We start from the raw sequence: 15,706 nt of genomic DNA, 5'->3' as shown, positions 1-15,706 counted from the left end.
TATATATATATATACACACACACACACACACACACACTTCCTCTACACCCCCCCCCCCCAATGTTTTTGCACATGTCGAGGAGCGTGTCAGGCTACATTTCACTGTGTGTTATACTTGTATAACTATGCATGTGACAAATAAAGAACCTTGAACTTGGTGAACTTTATTAGTAACAAATGAGGTAAAAAAAAACAACAACCCCAAAACATACAAAACACAGAAAGAGGCTCTCAGTATTCATTAATAATTAGAAAGAAACATTCTGGTCGTGGATTTTTACAGTCTTAGTTCCGCTTGCTGTCATCATTATAATCATCATGATCAATGGCGAGGTCCTGAGGTGGGCGGGGCTGTCTCTGGTGATGTCACCATGAAGGAACAGCATCTGGCACGTGTTGGTGAAACATCCCAGTACGCTGGTGTAGTTTCCTCTCCAGCTGTTTGACATGTGACACTTGAACATTAAGGGGAAGAAGAAGAAACAGTGTTAGGTCAGGTGACCACATGGTTTCTAAAGTAACTGACAGGAAGTAACCAGGCCGTCAGAAATGGATGGCATGTGTTTAGAGTTACTGGAGTTGGGTAACTGTACTTACCAAAAGCAGAAGCACACAGATGAAGGATCAGATGCTGAATGTTGCAGGAACATGCTCATGTGTGGTGGTCATTCAGTGCTGCTCCGGCAGGTTAGACAGTCCAAGACTGATATGCTGCCCATCTGAGAGTTTGAAAACACACATGCAAAGATTTATTTTGTGTTACAGTCAAAGTTGGATGTTCATTTTTGTCCTTTAAAAATGTTTGTGTATTTGAAAGCACTAACATTTAAGGATGACTTGGATCGTCTCCTTTAAAGGGGAGACAAGTGTATCCACTGATCTACGTCACTTTACCTGGATGATGACTCCTCTCCCCCTCACTCAGAAACACTCCTAATATAACCAAGCAAATAAATAATATTGAAGATTTACTTACATCATTACAAAAACATCAAAAACATCTCCCTTTGATTCTATTTCTTCATTCCTGCTGAACATCAGGCAACAAATATCTCAATAAATCACAGTAAAATGTAAAGCACGTTTTCTCTGCTTTGTCTAACCTCTGCAGAGCCTCTGTCAAGAAAAACACATCTGTAAGCATAAAACAAATATACATTCATAACACGTCACTGGACAAACCTCGGTCAGTTGATTTCCTCTGTGCAGCGCAGATGAGCATCAGTCAGCGAGTGACTCTGCTGGTTCTTCTGAGGAAACACCACCATCTCTCCACACCGTCACCATCTGTGAGCACAAACTGCTGCTCTGCCAGCATGTAGGAATCACATATCACACACAGGGGTGAAGAAACATCAGAGCTCAACTTTGGATACTTTAGATCTAAACAGATCAAAGTAGCTCTTAGTTTCAGCAATCAGACAAACAATGATACCAAACTGATTCTGTATGAATACAATATGGTATTTTCAATACAGGTGTCAAATTAATTTATTAAAACTAATACAGATATATGTATATATTTTTTGATAAATTAGTTTGCTAAATTATAAGGATATATTTTTTTTTCATTTAACAATTGCAACTAAAAGAAATTAAATATTGAACAAAAATATATTGTCACATTCTGAGCATGCTCAGCATGCTGACAGACTTGAAGTTGCTACAGATTTTAAGAAGTGATAATTATAGGGAAGAAACTTCTCTTTTTCATCCGTTTAATCAAACATTTGATGCCTCAGCTGTCTCAGTCCTATAGGGTTCTGCAACTACAACTAACCTGAGGCTTGGATTTGGCTGCAGGTGCCCCTGTACATCCTTCTCAGCAGCACACATGTGGGTACCATTTAATCCCACTTCTTCCTGAGCTTTGCTTCATCACAAGACCAAAGGTGGCATCCCGTGTCACAGTCTTATCATCATCCAGAAGAAACATTTGAAGAAACATCATGGAGAAGAAACATTTACGCGCCTCCTGGTTTTGTTTTCTGATCCTGCGAAAACACTGAGGGCAACAAAGCCCAGAGAACACGAGATACACAACATCCAACATTCAGACTCAACAGCCTCCATAAATGAAGAGCACCAGGTTGGTTCAGTTATAGTAGATATAAGCATACTTCACATTACTGGGTATGAATAATAATGAGGAGGCAAACTTTGACGATGCAGAGCATGATGTCCCATCATCAGACTGTAAACAAACATCCACCAGGCTTCTTTGCTGCCAAAATTGATGATTCTCCCATCAGGGATCAGTAGCGTGTATTAACCTGTGGTATAAGCAGCAGTCACTGAAATATTACTGTTTCAGATAAGAAATCTAGCACATAAAAACCAGGGTGGGAGGGATCTCTGCAAACTGACTTAGGTCTGCAAGTGTGAAGCTCAACAAAAATCTGACTCTCCAGTCACAGACAAACAAAAACTCCAGCTGGGAGAGAGAAAACGCTGTCTGGGTCTTGCTGGATGTTGCTGGTCAGAGTCCACACATTAGCAGAGTGCTTCTTGGTCCCACTGACCCATGTGGACAGCGACTGTGGAGAACTGTTCTGGAAAACAGAGAAGAGAATTAAAATAACAAAAAGTAGCAGCAGTTCAGATCTGATTTAATTTAATTTCCTTCACACAGCACATTCGTCCAGGCTGACAGGTAAACATAGAATTAATCTCAGGTAACATGACTCATAGTAGAGATTCAGTAAGAAAGATTGCAGGCTCTAATATTATTACCACACAATCCAAGGACACACCAACAGCTCCGATTTGTAGAACTATTTAAAGAAATGTCTTCTGAATATTCAATTCAGGTTCACAGTGGGAGGGTGGGAGGTGTCGTGGAATTTTTTAAATAAAGTCTGCAACACAGAAAGAGCTGTGATCAAGCTATTTATTACTGCGCCAACACACATCAAACATCACAGTTCAGTCATGTCAGCGCTGCCACAGAAGTGGTGCTCCTACTCCTTTATGCATTCCAAGGAAGAGGGAGGAAGTTACAAACGGATCGTACCACACTTCAACGGATCAATGGTTATGCTGTTTTGTGGCCTTATCAGCACCTGTAAAGGGAGTTGTTTTCTCAAACTGCTGACGCTGAAGTAAGTTCATCTAGTTTTAGAAAATTTCACTGAACAGTAACAGTGTCACAACTAAGCATATGCATAAGCACTTAAATACTTTAAATGAGAATAACAGAAAATTTCTATTACAGAGGCTAGAGCCTGTCCCAGTAGTCATAGGTAGAGCACACCTGGACAGGTCACCAGTCTGTCAGAGGACTAACACAGAGACAGACACGAGAGTAACAAATCTATTTAAAATTAATGTACGTTTGCTGCAGCTGTATGTATGAACATGTGTTTCTGTGCTCACAGTCCACCTCTCAGGAACCTGCAGTTCACTTTAAGTCTACTTTAAACAGACCTCACAAAAGGCTGATGTGGCTGGATCAGTAGTCTGATTTAAGTACGATACCTTTGGCCAGGGATTAATCTGGTGCATCGCTTCACTGCAGTCTTACGTATTTTCCCCACACCTGAATAAAAAATACTGATATATACAAATAACAGCTTCAGCTGATGCAGCCTGACTCAATCCTAAATGTTCAGCACACAGAGACACAGAGGTGCCGTTTAAAGTTTAGTGTTAACCTGAGTCACTGATCATTTGCAGTATTACAGAGTCTGGCAGTCTTTGCATGATGTCCACGTCACTGTACGTTTCTAGCTGACTCTCAGGTGTGACAGGTGTGCCAGCAGGAAAGAGTAATAATAGCCTGCATCCTGAGGTTTGTCATGCAGGACTAAAGAAGCCAGGCTTTGTTCACACAGCTAGGATTGTATTTTACACTGACCCTGGGTCAGTATAAGTATCATACAGTTTAAACGAAGCACTGAAACTTGCACATATTTATTACAGATGCACTGAAGCTAATCGAGATATTTGCTGTCAATCTGTGGCTGCGATTAAACACTTTACTGGAAACTTTATCAACTAGTAACTTCATCAGTCATGACAGAAGCTAATATTTCTGTGCTAACATCGTTTAAACAGTAACAGCTTTACTCCAATATAAGCTAACGTTTACACCGTAACTTTAAGCTAGCACCATAAAGACGGTAAAACACGTAATAACATCTACAAATGCATCTTAAAGCTGTTATATTAGCACTCGGTGTATTACTAACATAACCACATTAACATTACTGACACTCGCTGACTTTTAATAGTCATTCTATAAATGCTGTCCGTGTAAATGGTCTTACCTGTACACACTGCATATCCACCGGATTCCAGCCAGAGTGGATTCTGGAGTCTTCCACGCTCCTGTTAGTGATCCTCCACCTGGATGGATGAGAACAACCTTCTGAACAATCTAGCAGGAGATGGCCCATATCTATGGGACTGATTTGTGCTAATAACGCCCATTGTATGGACTGATAACAGCCGAAGCGGGTGAATAAAGTCACCCAGTAGCTAGCTGTGCCATTACCCAGCATACACCACTCCCTCCATAAATGCAATAAACCATACAAAAGTATCGTTCTACCTGTTTTTCAGGTAGTTGTTTACATTATATAATTTATTGTGTTCTGTATACGTCACTACAATGTGATTTGGAAAATGTCTAAATATACCGACAACAGGCACTTCCGCGGCAATCTCTTCAATCGGAGGACCCTTCACGTCAATTCCCGACGCAGAGGGGTACCCTGCGCGTCCATAAGTGAAGCAGAGGGAGCCTGACCATGCGTCACACGTTTGACGAGTTGGGAGTGAGAACGTGTTGTCACTTCAGTCTTCAGCACGTCCTCAAAACATGAAGAAATCCTTTCTCCTTACAAATATCTCAAGGTTTTATGACAACATGATTCTTTGATGAAAATTCATTGTTTACGTTTATTGGTAAATATTGACCCTTGAACCACATCTTCACACTTCAACAACACTGATACACACTGTGAATGTGTATGCCAGTGTTGGTGGTCATCTCAAGTTCACTGTACAGATAAATCCTGTGAGTCTTTGGCACACCTTTGCGTTCATTGAACGTCTTCTTCCTTTTGATCAACTGATGGTCAAGTGTGTGGTGTTCCTGTGGATAACCAATCCTCCTGACATCACCACCGCGTTGCTTTTATAGGAAAATATGTGAAAGGAAAAATGACACAACAGCAACAAAGACAAAACAATGTTTACAATTAAATACATGAAATACTTTTAGGTTCATGGTCATTCAGCTGGCCAAAGAACCCATCTACTTATACAAAATGATAAGGCTGTACGGTGAGTGATGGCTCAGATTTTAGTATAAAAATGTGAATTCTGTTTATTTGCCAAACAGTTTTCTTCTTTTAAACAGTTTTTTTTTGGCCGATTTAAAAACACTTGGTCTGATAAAGTTCCTCAGCACTGTACATAATCAAAACTAACAGTCAAATAAAACTATCATGACTTTTATAAAATTTTAATTGTACACATTTTCAGAAAAACACAAACTTGTCATAAAAACCATTTTAAAGCACTAAAATCTTTGGAACAAAGTTTCTGACAGTTTGCTTTTCCTTTAGTGTTTGTAATGTGCCAGTTCAGAGGATGCTGTGGATGCTGGTAAATGTTATTTCTGTTCTGGTTTGTAGCTTAACCATTTTTGTGCTTCCAGTTCCATTTCTTGATCGCCACTGAATTTATTTATCTGTGATGGCTGGAACAGAAGTGCTGCAAACAGACTTCCTTACAACTTCTTCCCTTGCAAAAGGACATTTTATTTGCAGTTATTGAGTACAAGAAACTTCATCAAGAGTTGCTGAAACAAAGCAATTCTTTTTATTTGCTTCTCCCAGATCACAAACCTCAACATATACATGAACAGGACGGGACAATTAAGTAAATAATAAACTAAGAACCAAACAGAACATAGAATAATAATCAAAGATTCAGATTCTACAGAAATTCAAAACTCTGGCTTCGATTATTTACACACACACACACACACACACACACACACACACACACACACACACACACACACACACACACACACACAAAGAATCCATATTTTTTCCACATTTCCCTTTTCTGTGATGTTTAAACAGTTTTAACTTCCTAGGATCTGGTGTCTACATATGTGGACATCACATTTTGGGTCGTCTAGGGTCCGGTGGCGCCAGTGTCCGGCAGCCTCGCCTCTGTCAGTGCACCCCAGGGCAGCTGTGGCTACAATGTAGCTGCCATCACCAGTGTGTGAATGTGTGTGTGAATGGGTGGATGACTGAATGTGTAAAGCGCTTTGGGGTCCTTAGGGACTAAGTAAAGTGCCTTGAGGCGACTTTTGTTGTGATTTGGCGCTATATAAATAAAACTGAACTGAATTGAATTATACAAATACAGGCCATTTACCATTTACCATTCAAAATACCTTATTTTGCTCTACAAGGGCCAGATGTCCACTTACGAGGCCGTGATACTGCAACTGTTCTATCGAAATTTAAATGTCCTCATATGTGGATCTCATTTTCCTCAAAAACAAAAATCAGGCTAAAAGAAAAAATCACGTATTTCTTTATTTTACATTCATCAGGTCCCAATCACCCTAAATAGCAAAGGGTCAAAGGAGCTTGCAAAGAAAAGCGTCTGGACTTCTTTAAGTTGCTTGAAGACGTCCCATCTGGGACTCTCCACCATTTGACCTTAGAACTGAAGAAGCTTCTCGGATGAGAGGTGAAACGTCTTCAAGCAACTTAAAGAAGTCCAGACGCTTTTCTTTGCAAGCTCCTTTGACTACGATGACCTGGATGACTGAGAACCTTCACAGACCTAAATAGCAAAGAGAAATTCAAAATTAATGCCATGATGGAGTTTGGGTCTTAGGAGCTTAAAGGAACTGCTTGTACATCATAAAAAAAGATTATGACACAAAATCTTGAAAAAGTTGATAAATATGAAAAAGGTGTGCACATCATTATCATTCTGGTTATTGTATTACGCAGCCGAACCCACCAGTGTGGATGTTATTACCATCATTGGAACAGGGACTGAAGAACAGGTAGAGCTTCTCAGTGAAGGAGCAGTCAGAGAAGGAGTAGATAAGAGCTGCAGTGCTGACGTCATAAAAGCAGACCAGACCCTCGTCGTAGTGGACGTACACGCCCACCTTCACAGGCTTCGACCTCAGGGACAGGTGGACTGCCGGCTCCGTGGAAACTACATACCCATCAGAGCACAAACATAAAGTCCAGAAACCGTTGCTAGAACTCAGCTGGACTTGTCCTTTCACATTATCCTTCCTGGTCACTCCTAAAGTCCACGTAGACCACTTGTCAACCTTGACCTCAAAATAAAATCTTCCAGAAGAGTAACCCAGATTTGATAACACACATCTACAATCATTCCCTTTATACTGGGGGGGTCTGGGGTGAACCGTATCAGGATCAAGCATGGCATAACATCTGTACCACTGGACTCTCTTCAGCTCGTCCTCAAACAGACTCTTCATCTGGTCATTCAGCTTCTTCTCCACCTGACTCACAGCTCTCACCACCATCCCTTCATATGAAGGTGGATGGATACTGGTGTTGGTCCAGTCTTTAGTGGGTGGAACAGCTTTCACAGAAGAGAAGTTGTGGATGAACTGGAGGTGGTCTTCTGAGCTGGAGAGTTGCTCCATCTCAGAGCTTCTCTTCGTCAGCTCAAAGATTTCCTGCTCGAGCTCCTTGATGACGTCTGCAGCCTGTTTCTCTGCTGTTCTCTGCTTCTCTTTGACCGCCTCTGTCAGCTCATTCAGACCTCTCTCTATAGACTCCATCAAATCAACAAAGAACTGAACACCCCCCTCCAGCTCTCTGTCTGCCTCTTCCTTACTGAGCTGCACAGAGCGTTTAACCTCTTGAATCTTCTCCAGTCTCTTCAGGATCATTCCTTGAATTTCAGCCTGTGTCTTCACCAGCCCTGCCTTCTTCACTTTGTATTCCTCTTTCAGAGGAACAACATCATGGCACTTGTGGTCTGAAACAGAGCACACAACACAGACACACATCTGATCGGTCTTGCAGAACATCTCCAGCGGTTTATCATGTTTTGAACATATCCTTCGTTCCAGGCTCTTAACAGGGTCGATCAGCTGATGTCTCTTTAGGCCTGAAACAGTCTGATGAGGCTGCAGGTGAGTCTCACAGTAGGAGGTCAGACACACCAGACAGGACTTCAGAGCCTTCAGTTTGGTCCCAGTACAAACATCACAGAGAACTTCTCCTGGTTTAGCAGACTGTTGCTCTGATCTCCTCGTGCTGCTGCTGCTGCTGCTGCTGGCTTCCTGCTGAGCTGACAGCTTGAACTGAGCAGCCATCTCAGAGATGAAAGTATTGACATGGAGCTCGGGTCTTGTGTAGTACTTCCTTTTACAGATGGGGCACTCACACAGAGGACTGCTGTTCCAGTGCTGAGTGATGCAGTTCTTGCAGAAGTTGTGTCCACATGGTGTACTGACTGGATCTGTGAACACTTCCAGACAAATGCAGCACAGAAACTGGTCCTCAGACAGCAGACAGCTGGCAGCAGACATGTCCACACTGGGGGGATAAATGGAGAGAAAGGAAAAACTGTAACTGCATTATCGTTCAATAATTCAGCTCACAAAAGTCAGACAATGTGTGGAGGCTATAATTTACTTGATTTCTTTGTTATGTTTTCTTCCTCCTATTCACCTCTAATTTTGGAAGTAGAAGTACAAATACTACTGTTAAAAAAAAGTAATCTAGTAAAAGTTTAAGTACTGTTGTCAGAGTCCAGGAGGCCATTTATACGAACAGGGAACGACCATCTCTAAATCGAGGAGGGGCCTAAGGGTACATCTGTCATGATCTTACAATGCTGTGATTGCAGCCGTTCCCCAACTCTCTGTGAATGGGACTCATGGCCATTGACCAGTGGTTGTTGACTAATAGTCACGAGAATTTGCATTTTAACGATCATCATAATAATGATGAAGGAACTGACCTCCCAGCCCATTGTTCCTTCAGTGGGCTGGTTTCAGTCACTTGGATGAGTGACGAAACGTTTCTCCCACTGAAAACGTCCAGATGAACAGAATCAACTTTTGGGGAGTCTCACGCTGTGAGGTGTGGTTCCTAGGGGAGGAACCACACCTCACAGCTGGTCTGGGCTGCGGTGTCGCTGCACCCCCTTTCAACTGACGGTGCTGATGCACAGGATGGGGGAAGGGGACAATCCCCAGGTCTTCCTGGAGACCTTCCAGGCCACTGCAGAGGCATGACAGTGGCCTCTGGCGGAGTGGGCGCCACCACTACTACCAATACTGGCGGGAGAGGCTCAGACTGCGGGACCGAGTCTGCCGCCGACGTCGCGGGGGAACTGTCTGCTGGGCCATGCTGGACCTACTGGGCCGGGGTGGGCCTTTCGAGTGAGGTCCCATCATCTCTGGAAATTCCCACCATGGGAGATTTCCCACTGGAGCAGTCTCGTGATGACACCCTACGCTCAGCCTTCGACCAAGTGGTAGACATTGATGGTCATGTGGTGTGCCCTGAAGCCGTGTGGACCTACCTGCGCTTCGTATTGTGGAAAGATAGGTTATATCGAGTGAGTTGTGAAACACACCCAGTTGTTGGTGTCACAAAGCCGCCAAGAAATTATTTTCCAGGCGGCTCACTATACACCATGGCAGAGCATACGGGATATGACAAGACTCTGGAGTGAATAATGACCCGATTTTATTGGCTTGGAATCCAAGCAGATGTGCGCTGCTGGTGCGCATCCTGTCCAGAATGTTAACTTGTTAACCAGCCGGCCATACCAAAAGCACCTTTGCACCCACTCCCATTAATGGAGATCCCATTTTAGCGCATCGGCATGGACCTCATCGGGCCATTTTCTCAGAATGCACACGCCTATCGCTTTGTATTAGTTCTGGTGGATTGTGCAATGCAATACCCTGGAGCAGTGCCACTGCAATTTCTGCAAAGAGTGTGGTGCAGGCACTGTTTCAGGTCATCTCCCGAGTCGGTATTCCGAAAGAAATATTGACTGACCAGGGCACGTCGTTAAAGTCTTGCACACTGAAGGATCTGTGCGAGTTATTGAGCAATAAATTGACTGGGCCCAACGTCTACCACCCTCAAACTGACGGGCTGGTGGAGCAGCTGAATAATAATCATTTTGAGATGCAGCCTGGCATGTTCATGGCCCTACAGGCTTCCTGAACATAAAAGGCAAAGGGAATTGGTTGAAATGCTAAGAATGGGAATAATAAAAGAGTCGATGTAACCCCATCGTTCTTGTGGTGAAGAACGATGGGTCTACACGGTTCTGTGTAGACTATTGCAAAGTAAATGAAGTGTCACGCTGTGATGCATATCCCATGCCACGGGTCAATGAACTCCTTGACCAGTTGGACACTGGATTTAACCAAGGGCTACTGGCAGGTTCCCTTGTCTGCAGAGTCCAAGGAAAAACGGCATTCTCCACTCTGTACCAGTTCAATACAATTCCATTCGGCTTGTTCAGAGCCTCGGCCACATTCCAGCGCCTCATGCACTGGGCGCTGTGGCTGCATGCTGCATATGCTGCTGCCTACTTGGATGATGGGATCATCTATAGCAGGGGTCCCCAATCCCAGTCCACGAGGGCCAGTGTCCCTGCAGGTTTTAGATCTCACCCTGGGTCAACACACCTGAATCACATGATTAGTTCAATACCAGGCCTCTGGAGAACTTCAAGACATGTTGAACAGGTCATTTATCCATTTAAATCAGCTGTGATGGATCAAGGACACATCTAAAACCTGCAGGACACCGGCCCTCGTGGACTGGAATTGGGGACCCCTGATCTATAGTGACACCTTGGTGGAGCATGTGCAGCAGATGGCCGCAAACAAACCTATTTATCATGACTTGACACAATATCTGATTTAAAAACATGAGGACTTACATGTAAGCTTTAAATTTCCAGTTAATCAAACCTCACTGAGCAGTCCTTCTCTTTAAATCTACCTCTCTTCTTCTTTCTCCATCTCTGAAAGAAGTTAGTTCTATTTCTTTTCTCTCCCTGTGAAATACAGCAGCTGGACCTGTAGGGGCCATTTTTTTGTGTTGTTACCTTATGTGTACAAATAGGGGTCACCTTTTGTATTTTACAGTTTGGTGTGTTTCTGGGAATGTATTTAAGGTAGATACAATTAGCGCCAGGTGTTGCTGTTCGGAAAAACCACACAGTTTGTGACCACTGTTGTGATAAAAGACGTTGGATAAAGAGAGCTGTGCAAGAACAATTATAACTGATGGGATACAATACAAATGTTAAACAGACTAATTAAACATGAGCAGCTACAATACTAAATAATCTGAATCAAACAACAGAAGTGTCTTATTGAAAATCATTCCCACAGAGGAGAGCTGACCTCACCTCACACACCCACTACCTTTTTAAAGCTCCTCTGCCAATCACACAACAGAAGGCAGCAAACTGCCAGGTGACACTTCTTACAATAGAAACGTTGTATTTGAAATTACCTGCCACTTAAAAAGAAAGTAATTCCCTCATGTGCACTCTTCTTCAGTAGGGCTAGCTCGATGCTGAAATACCGTAACTTATGGACACATGCAGTTGTTCCGGTGTTTGCGTCAACAGAAAAACAAACAAACAAAAAACACTGTCCCACTTTGAACCCCTGACTATGGCACGCATCAAAAAACACTCAAGTCAAGTACAGATACCTGAAAATTGTACAAAATTCTAATTTTTTATAATTTTCCCACCTTTGCTTTTGACAGCAACTGAGAGTTTAATTTGACAAGACACAGCACAGAATAATAAACTTGAATTTTGCATCATTGCTGAATTTTCAATCCTTAAATTGAATCTGCTGCACTCACCGCTGTTCTGTAGAGGCTTTGCTGAGAAAGTCTCTCTGACTGACAGAGACACTTGTCTGCAGCCACCTGTTGGTCTGATAAACCCTCAGTTTCATTTCAGGAACATGACGTTGAAGCTCTTCTCCTCTTACAGCCGATTAATCCAGCTCTGTGCAGGGGCAGATCTAGAGAAATTTTCTTAGGCTGGCATGGAAAAAGTATTTTGGAAACTAACTGCACCACATGCAGCACTATTATTTCTCTCAGTCTCAGAGCAGCATTTCTAATTTTGATTGAAAGTGTCAGAGAAGAGGGACTATGCGCTTACCTGCTGCTCCTTGGCAGGTAGCTCCATGCCCTCCTGGGTTTTAATTACACCTTAGAACACATATGCATCAACACTACAATGAGCGGGTGGAGGGAGGTTTGGAGTCTTCTCCCACTCCCATTCTCTGCGGCCTGCTGGAGCGGGAGGGCTAGTGGGAGGAGTTGGCCGTCCGACTGCGGTCTGGGGTGTGGGGCCTCCCTGCTGCTGCGGAGTCGGGGTGGTCTGCCTCTCCCCACCGCAGGGAAAAGGGTAACACCACCTGGGTCTGGGTGCAATTCCCCCCTCCAGGGGCAAGGGTACCTAGACCCGGTTTGTAGAGTACGCTTGGGGAGTGTGATTGTGTGTACAGCGTCTCTTTATGTCTGTCTCCACATTGGTTGAGTGTGGAGTGAGTGCATATGAGAGCATGAGGGTGGGAATGGATGTTTGTGTCTGTGTGTGCCTGTATGTCTGTGTCTATATGTCAGGTCGGGTATCAGACGCCACCTCTGTGGGGACACCTCAGGCCCTCCAAGGTTTGGAGGCCTATCTCCACCCACCACCACTTCCCCTGCCAGTGGCGGACTCCCTCAGGTGTCGGTGTGTTGGTGGTTCTTTGTGTCTGGGGGTGGGCGTCCGGGTACACACCGGCTCACTCCTTGGCGGCCGCTTGTCGGGGCCTGGAGCCTGGGGCTCGCTCGGGCCCCTTTGGAGGTGGGGTGCCCCCGGCCTCTCGGCCTGGGGCTCGGTCACTCAGGCACAGCTGGGGGCCGGCGGAGCTCACGGGCGCGTCACTGCAACTCCCCCTGACTTCTGCTCCGCGGCTGCTGGGCGAGCCCTCATCTGGGACTCTCCTCAGCTCTTACTGGAACAGTGGCGCGGCTGCCCCTCTGTTGGTCTTCCTTGGTCTCTTGTGTTCTGGGGGCCTCTGGATGTCTGGAGTTTTGATCTCCTCCATACCCGCTTCACACCCTGGAGGACGGGGCTGTGGCCCCCCCACACTCCCTAGCAGATCATTACATGGAGAAACCTTTGGAATGCAAGCATGCTGATCCACACAGGTATGCACACATGGGTATTCACAGACGCGGACTAAAGCTTTCTTGGCTGCTGCCTCAAAGCACACTGTGCACTGTCTATCTTGCTTGCTGCACAATATCGTTTATTACTTAGTAAATACTGATATCTATGACTAGCTAGTTTATTGTGATGGTGCTTTGTTTTCTCTATTATTATGTTGCTCTTTGTTGTTTGCTGTCTCCTCTGTTTGTTTTTTTTTTGTTTGTTTTTTTTTTCTCCATACAGGTGACCCAGGAGTTCTTTTTTTTTTTCTCTCTCTCTTCCCCCCCCCCCCCCCTCTCACCGTCTCTTCTCCCCTTTGGTTTTCTTTCTTTCTCTCCCCCTCTTTCTCTCATTCATTCCCCCTGTCCTATTTATAAAAAAAAAAAAAAAATGACAAAGGATGAACTGAAGCTCTGCCATCATGTAATGTCACATACTGCTGTTTCTGATGTCATTTAAAAAAAAAAAAAAAAAAAAGAAAGTGTCAGAGAAAACAGCAGCCTCGGATATTAGTTTACAGAGGCTGTTAGAATTACATGTGTAACGTTAAAATGTTGGTGACACAATAATTTCATCCTAATGGTACTGACATATTCATAGGGTTCATTTTTGAGACAATATATCATGAGGTAGTCATGATTTTGCAAATATCCCACCTTGTAGTGCAGTTTACACAAATTGTTTTAAAAATGCACTCAGCCTACAAACATTACTGATGAGTCAAGATCTGCACAAATTGACAGAAACACTGAGCAGCTCCACATTTTATTCTTATTGTCATGTATGTCCTATTTGTCAGGTGACAGAAGAACCAACACAAAGCTCAGAGAGTAATGGTGACACAAGATCACAGGTGGAATTGGAGGATGACTTGATGGTTCATGACTGTATTTGAAGCACATGTGTGACTGCATGTATGTGGAATGTCTCACTGTTATTCATCAGGTGACAGAGGCAGCTCTGCCATGTTGTAGCTCAGAAAGCTCTGAAAGAAGCTTCAGTGCTCTCAGAAGACCAAAAACATGGCTAAGGTCAACAATGACTCAAATTTAAACAATGCTGTGTGTCCACCAGGAGACACTGATGTAAAACCAATATGCCAGCAGTTTATCTCAGTTAACGAGAGGAGCAGGCATGTGTTTGGCTCCTTCACATAGTGGACATTGACTTGTTGTGGGACACCAGTAGTCCGTGTCTGTTGCTGTAACAGTAGCTCATGTTGAGAATAAAAAATCCCAGCTCACTGAGTTGATCGGGGCAATAGTGACTAAAATGTTGCATAATTTTGCTGAGAGATCTTTTACTTTGTGGTAATCTTAGACGAGTAGTTTTATGGACAAAAACCAGCAGGTCACTCAGTGTTTCCTTAGTGCTAATGTGTCAGAGATGTTGGTGTAATGTAATTGAAGTAATGTTGTTAAGTCCTTCAAGTCATATTCTTTTATTGTCATGACTGTATTTGAAGCTATTTTTATTTTTGTATGATACCTGATTTATATGGAATATGGTTGAAGTAAACTAAAGCCTGAAATACTTAGTCAGTCATTTGTTTAACAGTAATTTAACATTATATAATTCACATATAAAACTATGAATTGTAATTTTAAATGCCTTAAAAGCATGTAGAATAGCATGTGTAGGCAAGTATAATTCTCCTTTTTTTTAATCAAGAAGCAAAGACAAAAACGAAAAAAAAAAGAAACGGGGCAGAGTTCGGTGGTTGAATCATCCGTCCCCACCAACGCCAAAACCAAATCTACACCCTTGCCAGGAAGTATAAAATCCAGAAAGCTGCACAACGTGTGGTGGCTGTCAGGAACAAAAATGTAAACGTAATGTTTGATGAGTTGTTGGGTTAACCCTGTGAGGTCTAAAATATAATTGGCCATTCTAAATTTAATCTTACATTTGTAGTTCATCTTCAGATGGTTTTATTTTATTTCATTTCATCGTATTTTTTTTAACCTTGCCTTGTTTGGTATCATTCTTTTCAGCTCAACCTCACATGTCTGAATTTACAGTTATTTTTTCACTGACATACTGTGTTGACACAAGTGATCCGAAATCACACGAAAAAACATAAACTCTTAGTCGTTATATATTGTTTTACTGTAAAAACTTATATTTAATTTTAATTGTTGCTGAGCTCAAAGTGTTAATGCCACCTTATTTTAATTTAATAATTTTAGGGTAGATCTGCCCTCGAGGCCACAGACCTGCACACGTCCATTTTTGCTAACATGAGTCCACCTGCACTGGCTGTGAAATCTTGATCTTTTGCTTCCACTCAGGGCTCTGTGGTGCAATGGAGAGCGCATTGGACTTTTAGAAGAGCAAAGAGGAAGTAAGTCAAAGGTTGTGGGTTCGAGTCCCACTTGAGTCAATTTCTATTAATTAGCACTTCATTGGTTCAGTGATGTGAAAGTGCTTTACCAATACTGTCTAACTCACCCTCTTTAGATCTGCC

At 43.1% G+C, this 15,706-nt stretch overlaps 1 protein-coding gene and 1 long non-coding RNA gene across 6 annotated transcripts; both read right to left on the bottom strand.

Moving 5' to 3' along the window:
* Positions 1–144: 144 nt before the first annotated feature.
* LOC113027218 (uncharacterized) lies at positions 145–4,788 on the bottom strand. 5 transcript variants are annotated; one of them, XR_003273002.2, is made up of 6 exons: positions 4,269–4,760; positions 1,781–2,552; positions 1,183–1,303; positions 825–933; positions 598–719; positions 145–455 (listed from the first exon to the last, which is right to left on the bottom strand). It is a non-coding gene; the product is annotated as an uncharacterized LOC113027218 (long non-coding RNA). The 5 variants fall into 5 exon arrangements; XR_013910244.1 differs by having other exon boundaries at positions 895–933; positions 4,269–4,744; XR_013910246.1 differs by having other exon boundaries at positions 598–933; positions 1,183–1,308; positions 4,269–4,788.
* A 1,018-nt stretch (positions 4,789–5,806) lies between these two features.
* Positions 5,807–8,604, bottom strand: LOC113027217 (E3 ubiquitin/ISG15 ligase TRIM25-like). The gene has a single exon (XM_026176838.2). The coding sequence runs from the start codon at positions 8,561–8,563 to the stop codon at positions 6,977–6,979; it is 1,587 nt and encodes a 528-aa protein (XP_026032623.1). The 5' UTR covers positions 8,564–8,604; the 3' UTR covers positions 5,807–6,976.
* Positions 8,605–15,706: the final 7,102 nt, after the last annotated feature.

Source organism: Astatotilapia calliptera, chromosome 7, assembly GCF_964374335.1.
Source record: "Astatotilapia calliptera chromosome 7, fAstCal68.1, whole genome shotgun sequence".
Classification (NCBI taxonomy): Eukaryota; Metazoa; Chordata; class Actinopteri; order Cichliformes; family Cichlidae; genus Astatotilapia; species Astatotilapia calliptera.
This window is presented reverse-complemented; position numbering and strand designations above follow the sequence as displayed.

What these genes read in the sequence shown, in the direction of transcription:
- LOC113027217 (XM_026176838.2), bottom strand. Translation starts at nt 8,563, where the DNA reads ATGTCTGCTGCCAGCTGTCTGCTGTCTGAGGACCAGTTTCTGTGCTGC.